The following is a 27,604-nucleotide window of genomic DNA, read 5'->3' on the forward strand; positions in this document are numbered from 1 at the left end:
TGGCTTCTTACGCTCAAACATGTCCTTGACAGACACCTGACTGCGGGCAGATGAGCAGGAACTGCTCAAGGCGAGATACGGAGTGGCGGATGGTTGAGAGGGGGCAAGGAGGACAGCAGTGGTTGACGTGGCTGATGATGCTGGACCAAAAGGAGAATGGCGGCTTTGAGTTTGTGTGCTGCTTGTACTCATGTGTTGATCCCATAGGCGTTTGTGATTTGAGATCATGTGCCTTCGCAAAACAGTTGTACCTAGGTGGGTGTTGGACTTCCCACGACTCAGTTTCTTTTGGCACAGGTTGCAAATGGCATCGCTGGTGTCAGAAGCAGACACACAAAAAAAAAGGCCACAATGCTGATCTCTGCAATGCCGTCATTCTGGTGGTGGCAACAGCATGCGTTGATTGGCGTGCTGTCTGGCTAACCCCGTGTGCCGATGCATGCTGTCTGACTGTGCCACCAGCTCCTTGCGACGACCTCCCCCTGCTTCCAACTCGTCTCCTCCTCCTCTCTGTCTCCCCATCTGAACTTTCCCCCTGTTCTTCTTCTCTTCGAGCGGGCACCCACGTGACATCCACGGACACATCGTCATCATCAACCGCTTCACTTGTATCTGACAACTCAGCAAAGGAAGCAGCAGCGGGTACAACATCATCATCATCACACCGTACGTCCATGTGTGTAATGCTGCCTGACTGAGACATATCCCTGTTATCTACATCCTCTGGCAATAATGGTTGCGCATCACTCATTTCTTCCAACTGATGTGTAAATAACTCCTCTGACAGATCAAGTGAAGCGGCTGTGGTGCTAGTGTTGGTGGTGGCGGCAGGCGGGCGAGTGGTAACTTGAGAGGTGCCCGAAGCTGAGCTGGTGGAGGATGGTGCTTCAAGGTTCCGAGCGGAAGCTGTAGAAGATTGGGTGTCCTGTGTTAGCCAGTCAACTATGTCCTCAGAACTTTTCGAGTTCAGGGTACGTGGCCTCTGAACACTGGGCATTATTCTAGGGCCAAAGGGAATCACAGCACCACAACGGCCCCTGCGGGTTGGCCTGTCTCTGCCTGTCATTTTTTTTAGATTAGTTTAGTTGTACTATGCGTGCAAGCTACTGTGACACCAGATATGATTGGCATTGTGCACTGGCAGAAGTTGGCAGAGTAGACGCTGTAGGCCTGACACACACGCTTGCAGACAACCAACTGCTATTCAATCTATTACAGTCAAAATTGTAGTTTTTTTTAATGTAAACTACTGTGACACCAGATATGAGTTGCACTGGTGTGGCACTGTGCACTGGCAGGGCCTGAAACACACACACGTTAAGGCAACTGACTGCTATTATTTCACAGTCAAAATTGTAGGGTTTTTTTAAATGTAAACTACTGTGACACCAGATATGAGTTGCACTGGTGTGACACTGTGCACTGGCAGGGCCTGAAACACACACACATTAAGGCAACTGACTGCTATTATTTCACAGTCAAAATTTTAGTTTTTTTTTTAAATGTAAACTACTGTGACACCAGATATGAGTTGCACTGGTGTGACACTGTGCACTGGCAGGGCCTGAAACACACACACGTTAAGGCAACTGACTGCTATTATTTCACAGTCAAAATTGTAGTTTTTTTTTTAATGTAAACTACTGTGACACCAGATATGAGTGGTGGCACTGGGCAAGTGGGCTCAGTATACGCTGTGTGCCTGACACACACGTTGGCAGGAAACTGCAATTAGATTACACAGAAAAAAAGAAAAAAAGCAGACTGATGTTCTAGCCCTAAAAAGGGCTTTTTGGGGTGCTGTCCTTACAGCAAAGATCAGATGAGTCTTTCAGGACTGTAGTGGACACTGAATACACTAGCCTAGCTATCGATTTCCCTATTAAATCAGCAGCAGCTACACTGTCCCTCCTCTCACTAAGAATGCAGCTTCCGAATGAATCTAAAATGGATGCTGTCCAGGAGGTGGGAGGGTCTGGGAGGGAGGGTAGGATGCTGATTGGCTGGAATGTGTCTGCTGACTGTGAGGTACAGGGTCAAAGTTTACTCAATGATCACGAATAGGGGGCGGACCGAACATCGCAAATGTTCGCCCGCCGCGTCGAACGCGAATAAGCTATGTTCGCCAGGAACTGTTCGCCGGCGAATAGTTCGGGACATCTCTATACTTCAGTCCCTAAACTGGTGGAAAAACCATGAGATCTTATCCAAGGGGACTCCCTGGCAGAAAACTCCCCTAATACAAGTAGTAACGGATGCAAGTCTGTCCGGCTGGGGCGCAAAAGTAGGTGACCATCTTTTTCAGGGCACCTGGCCACAATCGATCGAATCCCAGTCGTCAAACTTCAGGGAACTGAGAGCAGTCTGGGAGGCATTGAAAGCAGCAGAGAGAATACTACGTCTTCACCATATAAGAGTGCTATCAGACAACACTACTACCATCGCTTACCTCTCCCATCAGGGGGGAATGTGGTCAGCAACTCTTCAAACGGTGACAATGAAAAAATTTTCATGGGCAGATCAGAAAGTGGCCTCCATCTCTGCAATTCATCTGAAGGGAATGCTGAATCTGGAAGCGGATTTCCTCAGCCGCCACAGGATCAATCATACGGAATGGTCTCTAAGCTTAGAGACATTCCGGTTGGTGGTAGGAAAGTGGGGGATGCCCGATGTGAATCTATTCGCCACCAGGGTAAACTCAAAGGTGAAGACATTTTGTTCCTTATACCCCAGGGACAGACCTCATGCCTTGGACGCCTTCGCCATCCGTTGGCATTGGAAGCTATGTTATGCTATGCCTTCCCTCCGTTCCTTTAATTCCGAAGGTAATCCAGAAAATTTGCCAGGACAGGGCCAAAGTAACCGTGATCGCTCCCCTACGGCCGAAGAGGAGCTGGTTCACATCTCTCCAGAGATACTCCCTCCAGGATCCCTGGCCCCTTCCTATACGGAGGTATCTACTCCATCAGGGTCCGGTTCTACACCCAAACACACCGCTTCTGAAACTAGCAGCATGGATCCTGAGACCCAGACTCTAAAACGACAGGGCTTATCAGATACGTTTATAACTACCTTGAAAGCCTCCAGGAAGAAAGTAACAACCGCAATCTACCTTAAAATCTGGAAGCGCTTCTGCTCCTGGAGTGGCGAAAAATCTCCACACCTGTAAAGACCCAGCATTCAAAGAATCCTGGATTTCCTGCAACAGCGTCTCGACCTAGGGCTTAGACCCTCTACCCTCAAGGTCCAAATCTCAGCCCTAAGTTGTTTTTTTGACCAGGATATAGCTAGTCATCGTTGGGTCAGAAGGTTCATTAGAGCAGCTACCAGACTTCGTTCAACTATCACTTCCCTTGTCCCCTCCTGGGATTTAAATACGGTCCTTACAGGTCTTACGCTACCACCATTTGAACCCATTGCCGATTGTCCAATAAAATTATTGTCCCTGAAAACTGCCTTCCTAATTGCAATAACCTCAGCCCGCAGATTAGGCGAGTTACAGCCTCTATCTGTTAGGGAACCCTACCTTTGTGTCCTGGATGATAGAGTCATTCTCCGACTCGACCCAGGCTTTCTCCCTAAATTTGTATCCAGTTTTTATCGGAGCCAGGAAATTTCCCTGCCTTCATTTTATCAACACCCTTCTAATGACAGAGAATCTTCCTTCCACTCTCTGGACGTTAGACGGGCAGTTCTAGACTATATTTCTGCTACCAAAAAGTTCAGAAAATCTGACAACTTACTAGTACTCTTCTCAGGAAAGTACAAAGGCCAGAAGGCCTCCCGGTCTACTATAGCGAGATGGATCAAGGAAACCATCTGCCTCTGTTACCAAATTCAAAATCTTCCTTGTCCAGTCAACATTAGGACCCATTCCACTAGGGCCATGTCTTCCTCTCAGGCAGAGCGAGCTGGCGCCTCCCTGGAAGAAATATGTCGAGCTGCCACTTGGTCCAGCATCCATACATTTATAAAACACTACCGCCTGGATCTTTCCAGATCCTCTGATCTGTCCTTTGGTCGGAAAGTCCTCCAGGCCATAGCCTCCCTTTACTGATATATTTTGTATATCTCCTTGTATGCCGTCGTGATAATGCTATGGAAAAAAACAAACGGAATTAGTCTTACCGGTAATTCAGTTTCCATGAGATCATCACGACGGCACGTTATTCCCTCCCTACATATATTTCAATTTTTTTTTACTTTTGGAGGGTCTCCAGAAGGTATGAACCTTCTCCATTGTTTGTTATTTCTTCACCACCGGGTTACTCTGTGTGATTTTGGAAACACTGGTGTGGGTGGGGGGAGGGTGGTATTTAACCTTTCTCTGTTCCTGCCCCTACAGAGGTCAGGAGTCAATCTCCTTGTATGCCGTCGTGATGATCTCATGGAGACTGAATTACCGGTAAAACTAATTCCGTTTTTTTTTGCAGGATGATCTGTAGTTTTTATTGATACCATTTTGGAATGTGTGTGTCTTTTTGATTATATTTTATTCTATTTTCTGGGGTAAGAGAAGTAATGAAAAAATTGTGAATTGGCCATTTTGATACTTTTTTCCGTTACACCATTCACCATATTGGAAAGATATTTTTTATATTTTAATTGTATGGGTGTTTTCGGACACAGCGATGCTGATGATGTTTATATTTTTTATTATTTATGTATTGTTTTATTCTAAGGAAAGGGGGGTGAGTTACATTTTAATATATTTTTTTATTATTTTTGTAGCCCCCGCTAGGAGGCTACAATGTCCACTACTTTACTATACTCTCATAAGGAGTATAAAAATGTTGTAATCTCCTATGTTGGGCAACATAGGAACTGCAGCTGCTGGCGAGCATAGGAACTGCAGCTCTAATATGCTGGGTCTCTTCAAAGAGACCCAATCTATTAGAAATAATGACTAGCATCCCCGATTGCCGTACAGGGATGCCAGACTTAACCCAGAAGCACGTGCTTCCGGGTTTTTTATTCTTTAGATTCGTGATCACACTTGAACATGGCATATAAAGGCTGTAATGACCAAAATCGGCATTATTGCCAGTCGCAGACATCAGCCGCTGGCTTACTATTTTAAACAGCAGAGACCCGTCAGCTATGGCGACCGCTGCACACGCGAGTGGGACCCATGTTTAAAGACCCCGTGCATGGTAGCGAGAGGGTTAAATGGTGCCATTACAAAGTACAAATTTTTTCTGCCAAAAGAAAAAGCCCTACGATGGCTATGTGAACAGAAAAATATGGCACCAGTAAGGCAGGGAGTAAAAATGGAAGCGCAAAAACAGATAATGGCCTGGTCCTGAAAGGGATATATATACTGTATCCACATGTAAATATAAAATAAATTCCATTGCTCCTAAATCTAGGTGTGAGTGGCATTTTTACAGTATCCCTGCCACTTTCCTCAAAAGGCAGTAGAAGATACTTACCAGCAGGACCAATTAATTTACCTTCCTTTATGCCAGTTTTCAAGGGCTGCCGAAGTATGCTCCTAATTTATGATACACCTCGTCTTAATTTGGGTGCATCCTCCAGCAGTGCAGGGGATATCATAGACCAGCGTAAAAACGCAGACCTATGATAAATTCTTCCTTTGCCCCTCTTTTTTTATCTCTGTTTAACCATAGTGAGCCTCCAGTTCAAGAAAAAAATCACATTAAGTGGGAAACCAACAGAACACTTGATGACCTGGAGACCTTCTGTTCATTCTTTCAGCTGCAGATCCTGAACTCCTCTTATGTCTCATTAGGTTGGTGATGCCCAATCCGAGGGCAGCAGAAAGTGTCTGAGACGACCAAATGTACAATTTGCACTAGGTAGTCTGAGAAGTGGTGCAACCATCTTGAGTGGCAGAAATGTTGCACAGGAAATGGGGGATCTGCAGCTGAAAAGATGAGAAAGAGGGCACCGGGTAAGTATTCTGTTTTCCTGTTAAGCATGTGAATATGTCATTTGAAGACTCAATAAAGTGATACTTGAAAGAAAGAATTTGCTTTCAAGTATTGAACAATATATAGAAACTTCAACATGCTTTCTGACACAGTGAAGTGTAAGCAATTTATTAAATGAAACTTGTTTTATATGTAAATTAAATGGTTGGCTTTAACACTAGGCAAATATCTTAACTATTGGAAAGTCCATTGAGTTTTTGAATGTAGGAACCGTTGGTTCCAGTGTGGTATTTTGAGTGATAGAAAACTTTCTGTTCTTAATTTATGACTAAACGGTAATTTCAACTTTCAATTTGATATGAAAGAGAAAAGCTAGAACAATGACTCTGGTCACAGAAGATAAAGGCAAGGAAGGAAGACTGGCTAATTCTATGATCATAATGCTCTTTTATTGTTGCATAAAAATTAGATTGGACTTTATGTTCATTTCTGGTCTCATTAAAATAATGTAACATTTCGGAATGAAGATACAGCCCAGAAGTCCAGCACTGGAAGATGAGATAGAGAAGATCTCCACAGCCACCATGTATTTCCCCTTGGTGCTGAGGTAGGCTGGGATGAAGGAGATCCACACACTGCAGAACACCAGCATGCTGAAGGTGATGTACTGAGCCTCATTGAAGGTGTCTGGAAGTTTCCTGGCCAAGAAGGCTACAATAAAGCTCAACATGGACAGGAATCCAATGTAGCCAATGGACAAGTAAAAAGCATTGGCAGATCCCTCATTACATTGTAAGATTATCTTTCCAACCTCTATCTCAGTGTTATAATCTGGGAATGGTGGAGAAAAACACAACCAGAAGACACAGATCACAACCTCTCCTATTGTACCAGTAATGAGTAATGATGTGGCCAGATGTCTCCCCAACCACTGCCTCAGTGCCCTGCCTGGTTGGATGGCACGAAAAGCCAAGACTACAGTGACTGTTTTAGCTAAAATTGAAGAAACTGCAAGACTAAAAATAATCCCAAAAGTAACCTGTCGTAGTAGACATGACATCCTAGTGGGACGTCCAATGAATAAGAGAGGACATAGGAATGAGAAGAGCAGAGACAGGAGCAGGATATAGCTCAGGTTCTGGTTACTGGCTTTCACAATTGAAGTGTTTTTGTGCTTTATAAATATCCCCAACACAACGACCGTCACAGAACAGAAGAAGAGATTGATAATAATGAGAGATAATCCCAAGGTATCTTCATATGACAGGAAGTCAAGTGGTCGCGGGATACAGGCGTCTCTACTCTCATTAGACCACTGGTCTTCAGGACACTCCGAGCATCTCTCCATATCTGAATAAAAGAAAATAAGATATTGGAAATGTGTGTAATTCATCAACTACAAAATAAAAGTTAAAAGGAAAATCTGAGTTATTTTTTTTATTAGGTATTAGGAAAGGTATTATAAATAATAAAAATGCTTTTACTCTCTATCCTCAAGTGGTTGACAGTGAGAGGACCTTTCCTCTGTCTACTCCTCGGCACTTTCGAATATGTTCACAGGGTGTTAATGCATTAGCATGGTAACTGGGGCACCTAACATAGGCCCCCAGTCCTGACATCAGTGTCTGCCTATTAGACCATGCCACAGACTGGTAACTGCTGTTTATAACAGCAGTGGGCGCTATTCTTAAACACCCGATTTCCACTGTACATGTAAGGCGGAGGTCAGGAAGAGGTTAAATGGCTTAAACAATACAATCAAACATGAATATTATGAATTGCAATAAAGTTTAAGTGTGAACAAGATTTCAAATTAGCAAGAATTTTTATTGTAGTCTTAAAGCTTTGCAAAACTGTTGTCATATTACAGATAAATCTCCGTCATCTATGAGTTCAGCCACACGGTCGGGTTTTTGCAGCATCCTGCTCCGGACTCTTATTACACAGCAAAGTGTGAATAGAAGGATTACCAGACTGTATATGCTTTTACTGTATGTACTGTATCTTCAGAAGGTATTAATTGGCCATATTCACAGCCACCTCTAGATGGAGCCGATGTCACTAATAAATATATATATATCTAGAAGAAGAAAGAATATTCTAGTCAGTCTTAGGGCTCTTTCACACCTGCGTTCTTGTCTTCCGGCATAGAGTTCCGTCGCCGGGGCTCTATGCCGGAAGAATCCTGATCAGGATTATCCCAATGCATTCTGAATGGAGTGAAATCCGTTCAGGATGCATCAGGATGTCTTCAGTTCCGGAACGGAACGTTTTTTGGCCGGAGAAAATACCGCAGCATGCTGCGCTTTTTGCTCCGGCCAAAAATCCGGAACACTTGCCGCAATGCCGGATCCGGAATTAATGCCCATTGAAAGGCATTGATCCGGATCCGGCCTTAAGCTAAACGTCGTTTCGGCGCATTGCCGGAGCCGACATTTAGCTTTTTCTGAATGGTTACCATGGCTGCCGGGACGCTAAAGTCCTGTCAGCCATGGTAAAGTGTAGCGGGGAGCGGGGGAGCAGCATACTTACCGTCCGTGCGGCTCCCGGGGCGCTCCAGAGTGACGTCAGGGCGCCCCAAGCGCATGGATCATGTGATCACATGGATCACGTCATCCATGCGCATGGCGCGCCCTGACGTCATTCTGGAGCGCCCCGGGAGCCGCACGGACTGTAAGTATACCGCTCCCCCGCTCCCCGCTCCTACTATGGCAACCAGGACTTTAATAGCGTCCTGGCTGCCATAGTAACACTGAAAGCATTTTGAAGACGGTTCCGTCTTCAAATGCTTTCAGTACACTTGCGTTTTTCCGGATCCGGAGTGTAATTCCGGCAAGTGGAGTACATGCCAGATCCGGACAACGCAAGTGTGAAAGAGCCCTTAGTCTGGACACCAACCCGAACAGATGCAGCAGTGTAATACTAACAGCCTGTCCTGGGCCAGGAATGGCACATGTACAGTATCTAGTAGTGTTGATCACGAATATTCGAATTTTTATCGCGAATATAGGTACTTCGAAAATTTGCGAATATTTCGAATATAGTGATATATATTCGTAATTTCGAATATTAGTTTTTTTTTTTAATCAGTACACATGATCCCTCCCTGCTTCTAGCTTGTGGGCCACTGAGAAGGCTGCAGTATATTTGACTTTAGGAGTAGTGTTGTTTGCGAATTTTCAAATTTTTATTGAGATTTTTTTCAACTTACAACTATTAGACAAAGAAGATTATAGCACTATATTAGCTAAATTGCTCTAAATTCGTTTTTTTTCGAATATTCACTATATTGCTCTATATATCCTTGTATTAGAATATTACGAATATTCGAAAAAAAACAAAGTTATAGCAATATAGCAAATATTCAGGAAAAAACCCGAATATAGAGCAATTTAGCTAATATAGTGCTATAATCTTCTTTGTCTAATAGTTGTAAGTTGAAAAAAATCGCATTACTAAAATTCGCATGACGAAAATTCGCATATTACACGATCATTATCTTGCCGATTTTTCGAGTAAAAAAATCGTACAATATAACGAATATTCGACGAATATTCTACAAAATATTGGCGAAATATTGCGAATTCGAATATGACCCCTGCCGCTCATCACTAGTATCTAGGCGTTAGCCTCCCATGCCTGGATACACATTTAAAGGGGTTATCCAAAGTATAAAGCATTCACCCCAATGCCTGGGCCCCTCATATAGATTATAATTACCTCGCTCCCTGGCACCCTGTTAAATAATATGTGATATAATATTAATTGATATATAATATAAAGGATGTATTACACTACACACTGACACCATCTATTGTAATACACTTGGCAATGGAAGGTCTGTATGGGAACGTCAATACCTATATTTGAAGTCTCCATACTGTATATGACAATGTAGAAGCACATACATGTGTAAGACACGTCTGTATCTATGGTATAATTGATTGACAGAGACAGACAAGGGGGTCGTCTTCTCACTCTCACGTCTGTTGGGGGTTGTTGCTGAAGAAGATGAAGACACATAGAGCCTGAGAAGGTCCTACCCTTCAACAATGATATTTTAAGAACATTCATTTCACGCATGGACAATAGCCTAAGACTTTTCCTAAACTATTTTTGTAAGTAATCAACTTTTACTTATATAACTCTTGTTGAATCTTGGTGAATGAGTCCTCCGGGGGATCCTTACTCCAAATAAGCATACACTATATTTGGAGAAGATTACCAAACCAGTTATGATTAGAGATGAGCGAATCGAATCCCACAAAGTGGAATTTGATCCGAATTTCAGGATAAATTCGATTCGCCTAGAAGCCGAATTTCCTCGTGCTTCGGGTCAGCGAATCGATTTATCCTGAAATAGTATAAAAAAAAAAAAAATTTCTAACTTACCGCCTCCATTTGCTCGCGACGGGCCTCCAGCCTCCATCTTGCTTGAAGATCTCAGCCGAAATCCTGTGCGGCGTGAGATTACATCATTACCGGTGTGATAATGTAATCTCGCGCCGCACGAGATTTCAGCTGAGATCTTCAAGCAAGATGGCGGTAGCCGGCCCATCGTAAGCAAATGGAGGCGGTAAGTTTTATGTAATCGGTTTTTTATTGTTAATTTTACACTCTTTTTAAACTCAGATGCCGCGATCATGTATGAACACGGCATCTGAGGGGTACAATGACGGGGGCGGCACTATCGCAACTCCCTGTCATTGCACCCTCTACTTACAAAAAAATGCATTCCGTGACAAAGAATTTATAATTTTTTTTATTCGGCGAAGCAGCCAAATCGAATTTTGAAGAAATTCGCTCATCTCTAGTTATGATATATATTTTTCATACACATATTTATATTACATTTGGTGATATTTTACACACGCGTCGCTCCTGATCCCCGCACGACCGCCCCTGCATCTCCTTTTCGCGGGAGGCACTAGGGAGGCTCGTCCCCGTCACGGCCTGAATAACCCTTTTAAGCAGATTGAACATCTGCAGAACAATCGTCACATCCTATGGTTGATTTTGTGCAAGTGATCTTGAACTACAGCAACCTGTTCAAACAGGTACAAAAGAGTTTGCCTGCCATGAGTGGACCATACTTTGGTTGCATTGTATTGTGTAAAATATACACATGCACCCTACATCTGGATGCTTATGTCAGAGTCAGCTAGTGAAGTGATGGAAGATTGCTAAAGAGACTCTTTGGCGTATAAATGACTTGTGCAGCCATGAGACCTGTAACATCCGTGAAAGTGCACTGCCAGTCCGCTGCATGCTAACAACTGTACTGATCTGTTTGCATTTGAATTATTCAGTCAAAGCTAAGGCTACTTTCACACTAGCGTTTTTGCTGGATCCGGCAGGGTTCAGCAAAAACGCTTCTGCTACTGATAAACGGATCCAGTTGTTTTATCTTTAACATACCCAAGACGGATCCGTCATGAACTCCATTGAAAGTCAATAGGAGACGGATCCGTTTTCGATTGTGTCAGAGAAAACTGATCCGTCCCCCATTGACTTTCATTGTGGTTCATGACGCATTCGTTTTGCTCCGCATCCCAGGATGGAAAGCAAACTGCAGCATGCTGCGGTTTGCTCTCCGGTATGAGAACGGAACGGAATGTATTTAGGAGCATTCCGTTCTGTTCAGTTGCGTTTTGTCCCCATTGACAATGAATGGAGACAAAACTGAAGCGTTTTTTTTTCCAGTATTGAGACCCTATGATGGATCTCAATATGGTAATATAGAAACGCTAGTGTGAAAGTAGCCTAAGAGTGAACTTAAAAAAAAAGTCAGAGCTGCCCTTAACCTCTTCCGGACACAGGGCGTACAGGTATGCCCTGTGTATTTTCAATCACCGGCACGCGGCGGGCGGTGATCAGAAGCCGGTGCCTGCACAAATCAATGAGCAGGCACTTCGGCTAAATGCCCGGGGGGAGTCCCGTGACCCCCCCATGTCGGCGATTGCCTCAAACAGCAGGTCAATTCAGACCTGCGGTTTGCGGCTTTTATCTATTGCGGCGACGGGCGGTGCCATAGGGGTCCCCATGGGGCTTTGGGGGGGACCCGATGGCATGGAAGGCAGCGCGATGCCTTCCTGAGGCATCTGCGCTGCCTTCCGGTGACAAGCCTGTGAGATCTAGCCCCCCCTACACAGTATTACTCATACAGCCAAAGCATTCCAATACAGAAGTATTGGAATGCATTGTAAAGGATTAGACCCCCAAAAGTTCAAGTCCCAAAGTGGGACAAAAAATTAAGTGAAAAAAAAAGTTGAAAAAATAAAGTTTTCCCCCCAAAAAATTAAAAGTTTCAAGTAAAAATCTACAAAAACGTCATTTTCCCCAAATAAAGTTAAAAAAAAATTGGTAAAAAATAGGAGGGGGGGAAGTATACATATTAGGTATCGCTGCGTTCGTATCGACCGGCTCTATAAACATATCACATGACGTAACCCCTCAGATGAACACCATAAAAAATAAAAACTGTGCTAAAGAAACCATTTTTTGTCACCTTACATCAGTGTAATAGCAAGCGATCAAAAAGTCACACGCACCCCAAAATAGTGCCAATAAAACCGTCATCTCATCCCGAAAAAAAATACCCTACCCAAGGTAATCGCCCAAAAATAGAAAAAATTATGGCTCTCTGACTATGGAAACACTAAAATATGATTTTTTTTGCTTCAAAAATGAAATCATTGTGTAAAACTTACATAAATAAAAAAAAAAGTATACTGTACATATTAGGTATCGCCGCGTCTGTGACAACCTGGTCTATAAAATTACCACATGATCTAACCTGTCAGATGAATGTTGTAAATAACAAAAAATAAAATCGGTGCCAGAACAGCTATTTCTTATTATCTTGCCTCACAAAAAGTGTAATACAGAGCAACCAAAAATCATTGTACCCTAAACTAGTACCAAAAAAACTTCCACCCTATCCCGTAGCTTCTAAAATGGGGTAACTTTTTGGGGGTTTCTACTCTAGGGGTGCATCAGGGGGGCTTCAAATGGGACATGGTGTCAAAAAAAAAACTGTCCAGCAAAATCTGCCTTCCAAAAACCGTATGGAATTCCTTTCCTTCTGCGCCCTGCAGTGTGCCCGTACAGCTGTTTACGACCACATATGGGGTGTTTCTGTAAACTACAGAATCAGGGCAATAAATATTGAGTTTTATTTGGCTGTTAACCCTTGCTTTATTACTGGAAAAAATTGATTAAAATGGAAAATGTGCCAAAAAATAAAAATTCTGAAATTTCATCTCCATTTGCCAATAACTCTTGTGAAACACCTAAAGGGTTAACAACGTTTGTAAAATCAGTTTTGAATATCTTGAGGGGTGTAGTTTCTTAGATGGGGTCACTTTTATGGAGTTTCTACTCTAGAGGTGCATCAAGGGGGCTTCAAATGGGACATGGTGTCAAAAAAAACAGTCCAGCAAAACCTGCCTTCCAAAAACCGTATGGCATTGCTTTCCTTCTGCGCCCTGTGTGTGCCCGTACATCGGTTTACGACCACATATGGGGTGTTTCTGTAAACTACAGAATCAGGGCTATAAATATTAAGTTTGGTTTGGCTGTTAACCCTTGCTTTGTAACTGAAAAAAAATTATTAAAATGGAAAATCTGCCAAAAAAGTGAAATTTTGAAATTATATCTCTATTTTCCATTAATTCTTGTGGAACACCTAAAGGGTTAACGACGTTTGTAAAATCAGTTTTGAATACCTTGAGGGTTGTAGTTTCTAGAATGGGGTCATTTTTGGGTGGTTTCTATTATGTAAGCCTCGCAAAGTGACTTCAGACCTGAACTGGTCCCTGAAAATTGGGTTTTTGAAAATTTCTGAAAAATTTAAAGATTTGCTTCTAAACTTCTAAGCCTTGTAACATCCCCAAAAAATAAAATATAATTCCCAAAATGATCCAAACATGAAGTAGACATATGGGGAATGTAAAGTAATAACTATTTTTGTAGGTATCACTATGTATTATAGAAGTAGAGAAATTGAAACTTGGAAATGTGCTATTTTTAAAAATTTTTTGCTAAATTTGGTATTTTTTTTATAAATAAAAAAGATTTTTTTTAACTTCATTTTACCAGTGTCATGAAGTACAATATGTGACGAAAAAACAATCTCAGAATGGCCTGGATAAGTCAAAGCGTTTTAAAGTTATCACCACATAAAGTGACACTGGTCAGATTTGCAAAAAATGGCCTGGTCCTTAAGGTGAAAATGAGCCCGGTCCCTAAGGGGTTAATACCCTTTTGGCTTAGTCATTGGTGGAAATCACTGATCAAACACTGTGTGAAAGCGGCCTTACCAAGTAGATGGAAATTCAGAACAAACAATCTGCTGCAATACAGGCTACTCTACTGAAAAGTGGGGATTTTTTGAACAGCTAGACAAATAGTTTGGACCCAATGATTATCCATCCCTCACCAGTCTGGTTGGAGATCTCGCCTTCTGCACAGGGAGTACAGTAGTAGCAGCATTTCTGTTTTCCTTCCAGTGGGACTTTCCTGTATCCGGGGAGACAACTCTCACTACAGGTGGATTGCGGTGTCTGGAATGAAGAGTCACAGGCGGACAATGTTCATTACCACCACTTACCACCACCCGATCTTTACATCACATTGCAGAGAATAATTTGTAAGTAAAAGTTTTGACATAAAAAATCATTTATAGCTCTCTATGATAAAGAACATATCTTATGTAAAATTTACCATCAAAAATCGTGGATCCCATACTATAGAACTGTCATTTATAGAAAACTGTAGACGACCATTGTCTTCATGGAGATGTCCCACCGTTTGTGTCCCCACAGTACTGTTAGCGTACACATTGTAATTCATCAGATCAAATCTTGCTGGAAAATTTCCTTTCTCATCGAGGTGAATGGAATCTCCACCAGAAGTTGTAAAATGAACTCTTCTTATATATTCATTGAGCTAAAAGTGAAATAACAAGAGATCAATAATGATGAGAAATACAGGATAACCAGATACTGACAGCAGATGATGATCGAGGGGTCCAGGAACAGAAGTAGTAGACCGTGGATTCACACTGGGAGCCATCATTTCACACTGGTATATTTCTATCTGATGTTTACCCATCCATTTGAGGAGCAAATTTACTTTTAGCCGTTTCCTTCGGATATGGAGGCAATAAATACCAGTAAATAATTTTTCCTTAACATAGTGATGTCATTGCTGTATTAAAGCATATCCTTAACTCAAACCTGGATAAGTGCAATTCACCAGATGCCATGAATTATCCACTGGATATTTTGGTGTATATTAGAGATGATGTAACGGTCACGTACACACACACACAGGGGAAAGGATAGTGACCACTGCGCTCCACCCTCACCCCTGGCCCTGCCTACTTGCCTCACGAGTCCTGATGACAGAGGACAACTGGACGGCAGTCCCTAACTTAGTATACGTGCGGGAAGGACAGACAAGACAAATAACGGATAGTGAACGGACCGGGTCAAAACCAAGAGGACAACGCAGTACAGAGGGATAAGCAAAGAAAGGTCAGGAGAAGCCGGGGTCATAAATACCAGGAGAGTAGAGAAGTACCAAAGGAGTCCGCAAAGAATAGTCAGGTGGAAGCCGAGGTCAATATACCAGGAAGGATGCTCAGTACAGGAGGAGCAGGCAAAGGATTGTCAGGGAACAGGATCAGGTAAGTACACAGGTATCCAACAACTTCCAGGAACCTAAATTAACAGGCAACCTGTGGCCAGCAGGCTGCCTGTATTTATAGTGGGGAGTGAGGGTCATGTGACGTGGCCAGCGTCACATGACCGACAGACCAACCAGTCGAGCACCGAGTGATCAGCTCGGCGCTCAAGGCAGACCTAGGAGCAGGGAGCCTCCCAGCTAGCAAAGCTAGGAACAAGGTCAAACACAGATCCTCGCTCCCGAAGCTAAGCAGCAGGTCTGCGGCTGATGGGAGACCAAGTATGCCTTCGGCACCCCGTTAGAGATGAGCAACGCTTTTGAGAATTGGTTTGGTTCAGATTTGCAGAATTTTTTTAAAAACGTTCTGGATGGATTTTTACACTAACGAAAGTGACTTTGTCACATGTCTCATGCTTTTTTATATTCCAAAACTTCCAAAAATTGTCCCTTATCAGGGGCAGATGATGTATTTTTTATCCCATAACATGTGTTATGGGATTAAAAAAAACACTGGATTGTTGGGAGACCAAGCATCCAAAATTTAGGCCTTAATGAAGTCAGAATTGCTACCCATATAACAATCACAAGTGTTAATTGTCAGAAGAATACGTGGTTTAAAGAGGACCTTTCATCGAGAAAAAAATTGTGAACTAAGTATCATGATATATACAGCGGCGCCCAGGGATCTCACTGCACTTACTATTATCCCTGGGCGCCTCTCCGTTCTCCTGCTATGCCCTCCGGTATCTTCGGTCACTTGGTTATAGTAGGAGAGACTGCCCTTGTTCTCCTGGGCGTCTCCTTCTCCTAGGCTGTAGTGCTGGATAATCGCAGCCTAGAGCTCACAGCCTGGGAGAAAAAACCTACAGCCTGGGAGAAGGAGATGCCCAGGAGAACAAGGGCAGTCTCCTCCTACTATAACCAAGTCCCCTAAGTCTCCGCCTACTATAACCAAGTGACCGAATATACCAGAGGGCATAGCAGGAGAATGGAGCGTCGCCCAGGGATAATAGTAAGTGAGATCCCTGGGCGCCGCTGTGCAGATCATGACACTTATTTCACAATTTTTTGCCAGGTGAAAGGTCCTCTTTAAATTCTCACTTTTAATTGGGAGCAGTGCCATCTGGATGTGGAAAGGGTAGGGTATTACAGGCACGTGGTCGCAATAGTAGCAGCAACAGAAGCAGCATAGCATGGAACGTACTGTATAAGACAATAGGTTGGCTGTCTATGGGTAACAGTAGTGGTAGAAGTAGTATTAGTAGTGGTAGTAGCAGCGAAACCGTAGGGTTAATAACTTTGAGTGGCGGGAGAAATTCTGCCTTGTGTACTTAGATGTTGAAAGCCTCTATATTAGGATACCCCATAATTTAGGGTTATGGGGCATCGAGGTAGTCTTGAATCGGTCTAACAAAGGTGCCGTCTTTTGTAAATTCATCCAGGACGCCCTGGATTTGATACTTACCAACAATGTATTTCAGTTTGACTGACAATGGTACCGTCAGGTATTGGGTACAGGGATGGGCACGCCCATGTCGTGCACGTTCGCTAACCTATACCTGGCGGTATTCGAAGAGACCTACGTCTTCTCCATGGATAACCCCTTTCTGAGATACATCCACTTGTTCCTGTGCTATGTTGATGACGTGTTTATGGTCTGGTCGGGCAGCGAAGAGGAGTGGCAGTTGTTCGTACGGCATCTTAATGACATTAACCAGATGAATATCAAGTTCACTTTGAACTTTGGTGGTGACTCGCTCGACTTATTAGACGTACGGCTCACCAGAGTGGATGGTAGTTTGTCCACTACTGGCTACCGCAAGTCTACCGCCACCAATTCGCTGCTCCACCAAACCAGTTTTCATCCTGCCGCGGTCCAGGATGCGGTACCTTTTGGACAGTTCATCCGGCTCCGCAGAATTAATAGCACCGACAGTGAGTACTTTCGCCAAGCCCATCAGTTGAAGGATCGACTTCTAGAGAGGGGCTACCCGCGGAGGGACATTCTTGCAGCGATGCATCGAGTGGGCAATTTCACTCGCAACGACCTGCTGGCCGATCGAGTCAGAGAACGTGACAGTGATAGGTTTGCCTTTGCTTTTAAGTTTAGTCCGGCTGCTGACATAGTGAAACAGGCAGTCATGAATAATTGGGACCTACTGAAGGGCGACTCTAGTCTGGGGGACTTGACATCAAAGAGGCTGTTAGTTACCTTTAAGAGATGTCACACCCTCAAGGACAAACTTGTCCATAGAATGGTTAAACAATCTAAACGAGTGGATTGGCTACAAAGTAATAGGCCGGCAGGTAATTATAAATGTGGGACTTGCTCCTTTTGTCCCCGCAACTCACAGAGTAAGATTCTCCATTTGGGAGGAGTTGTATACAAAGTGAGGGAGTTCATCACTTGTCGTACACCTTATGTAGTGTACGCTATAGTCTGTGAATGTAAAAAGTTTTATATTGGGAAAACCATCAGACCACTTTTTGAGCAGGTACGTGAACACTTTGGTTCGGTTAGAACTGGCCGAGGTTTCCCCCGCCTCGTGGAACATGTTTGTGCCGTGCATGGTGGGGATCCACGGTGCCTCTCTTTTGCAGGCATAGAGGCTGTGGGACCTATTCCTGGGGTGGTGATCGCCACCGCCTCTTGATGCAGCAGGTGGCACGGTGGATCATCAAAACCGCAGCTACTGGCCCGCATGGTTCAAATGATAAGAACGATATGGCGGTGTTCCTATAGTCTATTTCGCCAGCTGATTCCGTCTCTCTATTCCCACTACATACACTGCGTGCAGAATTATTAGGCAAATGAGTATTTTGACCACATCATCCTCTTTATGCATGTTGTCTTACTCCAAGCTGTATAGGCTCGAAAGCCTACTACCAATTAAGCATATTAGGTGATGTGCATCTCTGTAATGGGAAGGGGTGTGGTCTAATGACATCAACACCCTATATCAGGTGTGCATAATTATTAGGCAACTTCCTTTCCTTTGGCAAAATGGGTCAAAAGAAGGACTTGACAGGCTCAGAAAAGTCAAAAATAGTGAGATATCTTGCAGAGGGATGCAGCACTCTTAAAATTGCAAAGCTTCTGAAGCGTGATCATCGAACAATCAAGCGTTTCATTCAAAATAGTCAACAGGGTCGCAAGAAGCATGTGGAAAAACCAAGGCGCAAAATAACTGCCCATGAACTGAGAAAAGTCAAGCGTGCAGCTGCCAAGATGCCACTTGCCACCAGTTTGGCCATATTTCAGAGCTGCAACATCACTGGAGTGCCCAAAAGCACAAGGTGTGCAATACTCAGAGACATGGCCAAGGTAAGAAAGGCTGAAAGACGACCACCACTGAACAAGAGGCACAAGCTGAAACGTCAAGACTGGGCCAAGAAATATCTCAAGACTGATTTTTCTAAGGTTTTATGGACGGATGAAATGAGAGTGAGTCTTGATGGGCCAGATGGATGGGCCCGTGGCTGGATTGGTAAAGGGCAGAGAGCTCCAGTCCGACTCAGACGCCAGCAAGGTGGAGGTGGAGTACTGGTTTGGGCTGGTATCATCAAAGATGAGCTTGTGGGGCCTTTTCGGGTTGAGGATGGAGTCAAGCTCAACTCCCAGTCCTACTGCCAGTTTCTGGAAGACACCTTCTTCAAGCAGTGGTACAGGAAGAAGTCTGCATCCTTCAAGAAAAACATGATTTTCATGCAGGACAATGCTCCATCACACGCGTCCAAGTACTCCACAGCGTGGCTGGCAAGAAAGGGTATAAAAGAAGAAAATCTAATGACATGGCCTCCTTGTTCACCTGATCTGAACCCCATTGAGAACCTGTGGTCCATCATCAAATGTGAGATTTACAAGGAGGGAAAACAGTACACCTCTCTGAACAGTGTCTGGGAGGCTGTGGTTGCTCCTGCACGCAATGTTGATGGTGAACAGATCAAAACACTGACAGAATCCATGGATGGCAGGCTTATGAGTGTCCTTGCAAAGAAAGGTGGCTATATTGGTCACTGATTTGTTTTTGTTTTGTTTTTGAATGTCAGAAATGTATATTTGTGAATGTTGAGATGTTATATTGGTTTCACTGGTAAAAATAAATAATTGAAATGGGTATATATTTGTTTTTTGTTAAGTTGCCTACTAATTATGCACAGTAATAGTCACCTGCACACACAGATATCCCCCTAAAATAGCTAAAACAAAAAACAAACTAAAAACTACTTCCAAAAATATTCAGCTTTGATATTAATGAGTTTTTTGGGTTCATTGAGAACATGGTTGTTGTTCAATAATAAAATTAATCCTCAAAAATACAACTTGCCTAATAATTCTGCACTCCCTGTAGTTGTGCTCGTCTGTCTTATTTGTTATTTGTCATATTAGTAATGGCTATATCAATGCCTGCATGTATCGTTATGCTCTGTTACATATGTGTCCTCCTCAGCGATGTGGTATTACTTTGTTTCTCTTTGTATATGGAGTGTCCTGCCGTCACTATGGGGATGGTTTGAGGCGACGCCTATTTGTAGCATGTCTGGTGCGCAGATACGTCATAGCGGTCCGACAAAGCGCTAGTTCAGCGCGAAACGGCCGTCACCGGCGATCCTCAGTGAATGGCTTGCTTCGCTCCCCTGCCTGTCTGTCGTTCTTACATGAAGGAATAAAGCCTGCAATTGTTGTCGCAACTTGGTGAGTGCCGCATCTTCTTTCTCTTACTATTGCATCCATTGGACTTGTGGTTTCGCATTGCTGTGCACCACCAAAGAGGTTGCTTTCAATTACAAGAGGCTGTTTTGGTCGATGTCACACCGTCCACCAGGGTTATTTGTGCGTGTCCAGTAGTGCCGCCGTGTTTTATTCTTGATCCTACTATTTTACATGTTGGCAGACAGACAGCAACAGAGGCATAGTGGTGGAAGTGTCATGATGGCAGCAGCAGACATACTGAACATGATTGTAGGCAGACAGCAACAGTAGCAAGCTAGGGCACCATCACCGAGGCCAAGTCTATTCATCTGCCTCAGGCAGGCTTGGTTCATTTTAACAAAAGTGATGTTTTAGACACTGAAGGGGGACAACTTGGTTTGTTTGAATGTCATTGTGCCCCTGCAGCTCTAAAAGCCACCTCTAAGATGACACTAGAGGTTGGGCAAGAAAGAATACAGAGAACATATTGGATCAGTTTGGGCCACTGTTCTAGTCTGCCTGCCTATAAGTCCATGGGGTCAGGGAACATTGTATGCACCAGAGACTGACCAGAATTTAGGTATGCAAGAACCTGGGCATTGAGGCCGGAGGTATCGGCTTGCTGATTGGCCTCAGCCTGACACGGCACATGAAAAAACTGCTCCATCATGTTTAGGGGACTGAACTGGCTACTCATGCAGCTTCTGCTGGATGTGGCAGCAGGAGGTGGGGGACTCTTCAGGGGGCGGAGAGGGGCCTCCCTTTCGGACACTAAGGCAGCAGGCTACTGGTAACCAAAAACAGTGTTTCTGTCATTTTGCTTTGATAGCGAGGGTTTAAAAACATAGCTATATAGTAGTCATCAGACTGCTTGCTGTCAACGATCCTTCTCTTACTGTATAAGCAAGCGCAGCTCTCCATTCTAGCCAATGTGTCTGAGGAGCCAGTTGTTTTGGGCTCTGTCCCCCACTGAGTCGGTTGGGTGTTGTGGCAGATGTCGCCGTCATCATCATCACCCTCCACCTCCAACTCGTCCTCCAGTAGCAGCTCCTCCTTCATTTGAGATTCGCCTTGTAGGTCTGCAACGACGGACAGCAAGATGCATTAGCTGTTCCTCTTCTGCTGTTGTCCTTTGCTGCATGTAGGTAACCCGACAGGTGTCTCAGATGAGCTGCCATTGCCTGACCTCAAAACAACAGATGCTCCCTGCTGAGGCTGTCTGGTGCATGACAAAATCATTCATGGCTTTCCTCTGCCTGTACAGTACAAGTCCAGAAGAGCATTCTTTGCCACATAAGAATGGCTGAACTGTGTGGACAGTCTCCTGGATATTTCCACCACCAAGCCAGTGTGCTTTTTAAAAAAAAGTGTTGCATGACTAGATTAATCACATGCGCCCTGCAGGGATCCTGTGTTATTGTGTTATTTGCCCCAGGTTTAGCACTGTTACTAAGTTGCGGTCTTTATCAATGACCACCTTGCCTAATTACAGTCGGCCGGGTGACAGCCAGTGGAAGGTTTGCAGCTTCATGTACTTTAGTAACTGCTCTCCTGTGTGGCCCAGGCCGATCATCTCAACACCGCATGGCAACACTTGACACATTATAGGAAGGAGGGGGAGTGGGACTGACTCTGTGCTCTATGGAGGGGTCTGAAATTCACATTGTAGGTGCATTCACACTCTGAGAGACAGAATTGAAAAAAAAAAATCAGGAAATCACATTGTATGATTTTTAAAGAATTTATTTGTCTTGCACTGCTGAACATAAGTATTTGAACACCTGAGAAACAGCATCAATTCTGGCTCTCAAAGACCTGTTAGGCCCCTTTCACACGAGCGAGTATTCCGCGCGGATGCGATGCGGGAGGTGAACGCATTGCACCCGCACTGAATACCGACCCATTCATTTCTATGGGGCTGTGCACACGAGCGGTGATTTTCACGCATCACTTTTGCGTTGCGTGAAAATCGCAGCATGCTCCTCTTTGTGCGTTTTTCACGTAACGCAGGCCCCATAGAAATGAATGGGGTTGCGTGAAAATCGCAAGCATCCGCAAGCAAGTGCGGATGCGGTGCGATTTTCACGCACGGTTGCTAGGAGACGATCGGGATGGAGACCCGAACCTTATTATTTTCCCTTATAACATGGTCATAAGGGAAAATAATAGCATTCTGAATACAGAATGCTAAGTAAAACAGGGCTGGAGGGGTTAAAAAAAAAAAAAAATCATTTAACTCACCTTAATCCACTTGCTCGCGATGCCCGGCATCTCCGTCTGACTCTTTTACTGTATAGGACCTGTGGAGAGCATTAACTATAGTTTAAGGACCTGGGATGACGTCACTCCGGTCATCACATGGTACGTCACATGATCTTTTACCATGGTGATTCACCATGGTAAAAGATCATGTGACGTACCATGTGATGACCGGAGTGACGTCATCGAAGGTCCTTTAGCCAGGTCCTAAAGAAAAGAATACAGAAGCAGATGCCGGCTGCGCTATCAAGTGGATTAAGGTGAGTTAAATTATTTTTTATTTTTTTTAACCCCTCCAGTGCTATTTTACTTTTCATTCTCTATTCAGAATGCTATTATTTTCCCTTATAACCATGTTATAAGGGAAAATAATACAATCCACAGAACACCGATCCCAAGCCCGAACTTCTGTGAAGAAATTCGGGTTTGGGTACCAAACACGCACGATTTTTCTCACGCGAGTGCAAAACGCCTTACAATGTATTGCACTCGCGCGGAAAAATCGCGGGTGTTCCCGCAACGCACCCGCGCATTTTTCAGCAACGCCCGTGTGAAAGAGGCCTTACTGTGCCTTTAAAACGTCCACCTCTACTTAACTCATTAATCTAACTTAGTAGCACCTGTCTGAGCTCTTTAAAGACACCTGTCCACCCCATAGTCAAACGCCAACTATTACCATGGGCAATACCAAAGAGCTATCAAAAGGCTGGAAATGGCTTCAGGGCAATTGCCAAGCAGCTTGGTGAAAATAGATCAACTGTTGGAGCAATTGTTAGAAAATGGAAGAGGCTAAAGACGACTGTCAGTCTCCCTCGGACTGGGGCTCCAAGCAAGATCTCACCTCGTGGGGTATCACTTATGATAAGAAAGGTGAGGAGTAAGCCCAAAACTACAAGGGAGGAGCTGGTCAATGACATGAAGAGAGCTGGGACCACAGTTTCAAAGGTCACTGTTAGTAGAACACTACGCCGTCATGGTTTCAAATCATATATGCAATTGATGGCTGGCACTCTACTTGAGCGTAGTTTCCTTCGGTGCTCAGTGATGGAGGATATCTCCACAATAATGTTGTAGATTAATTCACGGCACTCATTAATGCAGGAGCATAGCTTTCAGACATGGTTTTTGGTTATTTATATAAGCCTATACCATATTGAATATACACAAGCACATGTCTTTTGGCGATTTTTATGAGCATATACAGAAGCACAATGGTTTTTCAGGTTTTTCAATTTTCTTGATCTTTATGCACAATGTGTCTTATGGTTTTCAATAATCCAGACATCACATGTTTGCTACCAGACGATTATCCAGACACATATTGATCTAACTCAAGCCGATTAGTCCATGGTCAATATCCTACCTGTGTATTTTGGTTGTATTGAGAACATAAGATGACGATCCTTCTGATGATTCTTGTGATGACTTTAATGTTTCTTTACTATTATGGTGACTACTCCATGATCAGTATATGTATTTCTATACCTATATGCAGACAATGCCTAATTATGTGTATTGTGTGTGTGTGTGTGTATATATATATATATATATATATATATATAGAAGAAAAATGGCGGCACTGGCTATAGATGAGTAAAATAGGGTGCACGTTCCTAGGGAATAGACTTCTTACCCCGCAATAAAAACCAGAAAATGGACAGCACTCCAGTTAGATGAAAAAAATCGGTGATACCTTTATTCAACCATCCGGTGCAACGTTTCGGCTCTAAATGAGCCTTTTTCAAGCAGAGATACAATGTGAATGATAACAAACTTATAGGTGAATCAATTAACAAAGACACACCCATCTCTGGGGGTGTCTACACAATTACAAAAAAATGTGAACAAATCTTAAAGACACATCCCACACCGGGTGTGTTCACAAAACATATCAGTGTCATGATATCATATCCCACATATCTCAGTGCAGAACAATAAGTGCTGAAAATGAATAGAGGGAACATCTGTGTCCCATAGTTGCATATTACAAGTGCATTTAAGAATTCCATATCTCATGTGGATCTAAAGACACGCCCATCGATCGGGCACACAGGACTAATCGATGTGTGTGTCCGGTACCACATGTGTATAAAGGGCGGAGCAGGGACATAGCAATGTGGACCTACCAGACATCAGCTGGAGACATATTCCATGTGGCTAATCGGCGTTGTATACGTTCCAATGCGCAGACGCGGCGTAACACCCATCACGGACTTACAACATCATCAAAGCTTGCCGACATCATTGCGTCATCAAGACGCCTTTCACTTATCGCGGCGCATGCCCAGTGTCGATCTACGTTACAGAGCGCCATCTTGGATACTGGAGAAATGCTCTTAACCTGTGTAACAGCATACTAAAGTATATTTAAGCATCAAACCTGTGTGAGACCAGAGTGTAGCAGTCAAGACAGGTAGTGACAACATGGTAAACCAGTGTGTCAACATACCATACCCAAGTATCAACCCTGGACACACACGGAAACCGCAGTGTGAAGACAGGTACATACCATGGATGTCATACCGCAACCTTCACTCAAGAGGGCTCTCCTCTCCAGGTATACAGATGCCACAGGGGGCAAATCCAACCAGCCAAGAAAGAAAAATCTGGGCTGCATCGCCGCAAGCTAGTATAGCCAAACATGTATATATATGCAAGTCCCAGGATGTTCGCCGGTTCTGGTAATGTGAAACAATATATATAAAAAGTACAATAAAAAATAATAATATTATTATACACATAGCCCATGGAAATGAAGCCCCTGCACATGATGCTGTGTCCATTTCTTCCACTTGCTCCTGCCCAAAGAAGTGCTGAATGTGGTGAAGTACAAAAAAGTGATCTAGGAATAAAACAGAAAAGTATATGAATATATATCTTTCAGAAAAATCTTGAAACAGATGTTAATAATCTCATAGTGTGCACACAAGACACAAGACATTAACCCGATGATCATTAGAGGCAAACCACCCCTCATACCACATCACCAAAATAAAACTCAATATTCAAGCCTTTGGGTTTTAGGCTGTCCAGTCTATGGATCCAGCTCAGTTCCCGACGTTTAAGCATCTTGGACCTGTTGCCCCCACGTCTGGGCTGGGGTATGTGATCGAGAATCCAGCATCTCAGATCACTCTCTTTATGTTTGGCCTCAGAGAAATGCTTGGATACTGGTAAATCCAAACGTTTTTTCCTAATACTCAGACGGTGGTTGTTTAACCGTGTCTTGAGGTCCGTCGTCGTTTCACCCACATACAACAGGTTACACGGGCAAGATAAGACATAGATGACATAACTGGAGTTGCATGTGAGGTGAAACGGAATATCATATGATACACCTGTACTTGGATGCACAAAAGCCTTCCCTTTTCTGATGTATCTACAATTGACTCAACCCAAGCAGGGGAAACAACCCAAGCCGGGTTGTGTCAAAGTAGTCTGTTTCAAGGACACCTTGGGACCTATGTCGGCTCTGACCAACTGGTCCCGTAAATTTCTTGAGCGCCGATAGGAGAAAAGTGGTGGACACTGGAACTCCAGGATACCCTTAAAGCAAGAGCCCAAGAGGTCCCAATGTCTCCTAAGTACTCTATTGATCTGAGGGCTCAGTTCGCTGTATATAGACACAAACGGAATTCTGTCAGTTTTTTGAATATTTTTACGCTGTGACAGTAATTTATCACGGTTCAACACGCGAACCTTGTCCATGTGCTCATTCAATAATCGTTTCGGGTAACCCCTACTACGAAACCTATGGGCCATGGATTCAAGGGTCACATCAGACATGTGGTCATCAGACACAATACGTTTCACCCTAAGAAACTGGGAGAATGGCAATGACTCAACCATTCTCCTAGGGTGAGAACTATTGTAGCACAAAAGAGTATTGGTATCGGTGGGCTTGATATATAACTCTGTATGTAACTCACCCCCACAGAGTGTGACCTTGGTGTCCAGAAATTGAATGTCCGTTTTCGAATGGACCAGAGTGAATTGCAGACTGGAGTCATGGCTATTTAAAAAGCCATGGAAATCAATCAACTCCTCCTCGCTGCCAGTCCATATGAGGAAGATGTCGTCAATATATCGCCACCACCTCAGCACATGTCTGAAGTGGTGGGATAGAAAGACGACATCCTCCTCAAAACACCGCATAAAAATATTTGCATACGTGGGGGCCACGTGAGACCCCATGGCCACACCACGCAGCTGCAAATAAAATGCATCTTGAAAAAGAAAATAATTATGGCGAAGAACAATATCAAGTAAGGTGATAATGAACTCAGAAGCTTGAGGAGTATATGTTGATGTCAATAACATTTTCCTAACCGCCTGGATACCACTTTCATGTACTATGGATGTGTACAATGAAGTTACATCAAATGATGCTAATGTCAAGGAGGAATCATGCGACACATCAATATTCTGTAATTTGATGAGAAAATCTGTAGTATCTTGTATATAGGAAGACCCCCCAATGGAAAATTCCCGCAATATTTTGTCTAGAAAGATCGCTATGTTGCTGGAGATGGAATCAGACCCCGAGACAATCGGACGTCCCGGGGGATCGATGAGGGTCTTGTGAATCTTGGGCAGCACATAAATCACAGGAGTGACTGGATGTGCCACCTCAAGAAATTCACGCAGACCCCCATCGATAATACCAGCAACCACAGCATCTCCCAGACACCTGCATATGATAGCAGCTATTTTAAATCTGGGGTCAGAATCCAAGATTCTGTACACCTGTGGATCCCCAAGTTGCCGCATGATCTCATTGACATATTTGTAGGTGTCCATAACTACGACCGCCCCACCCTTGTCTGCTGGTTTCAGGACAAGGGAGGGGTCAGATCTGAGTGCGTCTAGGGCCTCAACCTCAGCGCTAGTCAGATTAGGGCTTCTGAACTTCAAATCTCCCCGAACGGAAGACCGGAGCTCAGACAGTCCCCGTCGGACAGCACTGATGTAAGCTTCTATGGCTGGTTCATTGATGTTAGGTAAAAATTTGCTCCTCTGAAATAAATTGAGAGAGCCCAGAGTGAACTCACTGGTCTGGGGTCTCTCA

The 27,604-nt window shown here is 43.7% G+C and overlaps 1 protein-coding gene across 1 annotated transcript; it reads right to left on the reverse strand.

Annotated features, from left to right (window-relative positions):
* Window positions 1–6,342: 6,342 nt before the first annotated feature.
* Window positions 6,343–17,118, reverse strand: LOC120998919 (vomeronasal type-2 receptor 26-like). The gene is made up of 4 exons (XM_040429798.1): window positions 17,101–17,118; window positions 14,619–14,843; window positions 14,335–14,458; window positions 6,343–7,244 (listed from the first exon to the last, which is right to left on the reverse strand). Exons 1-4 carry the CDS (start codon window positions 17,116–17,118, stop codon window positions 6,343–6,345), a joined length of 1,269 nt encoding a protein of 422 aa, XP_040285732.1.
* Between the last annotated feature and the right edge of the window lie 10,486 nt (window positions 17,119–27,604).

The sequence above is a fragment of the Bufo bufo genome, chromosome 4 (assembly GCF_905171765.1).
Source record: "Bufo bufo chromosome 4, aBufBuf1.1, whole genome shotgun sequence".
Taxonomy (NCBI): domain Eukaryota; kingdom Metazoa; phylum Chordata; class Amphibia; order Anura; family Bufonidae; genus Bufo; species Bufo bufo.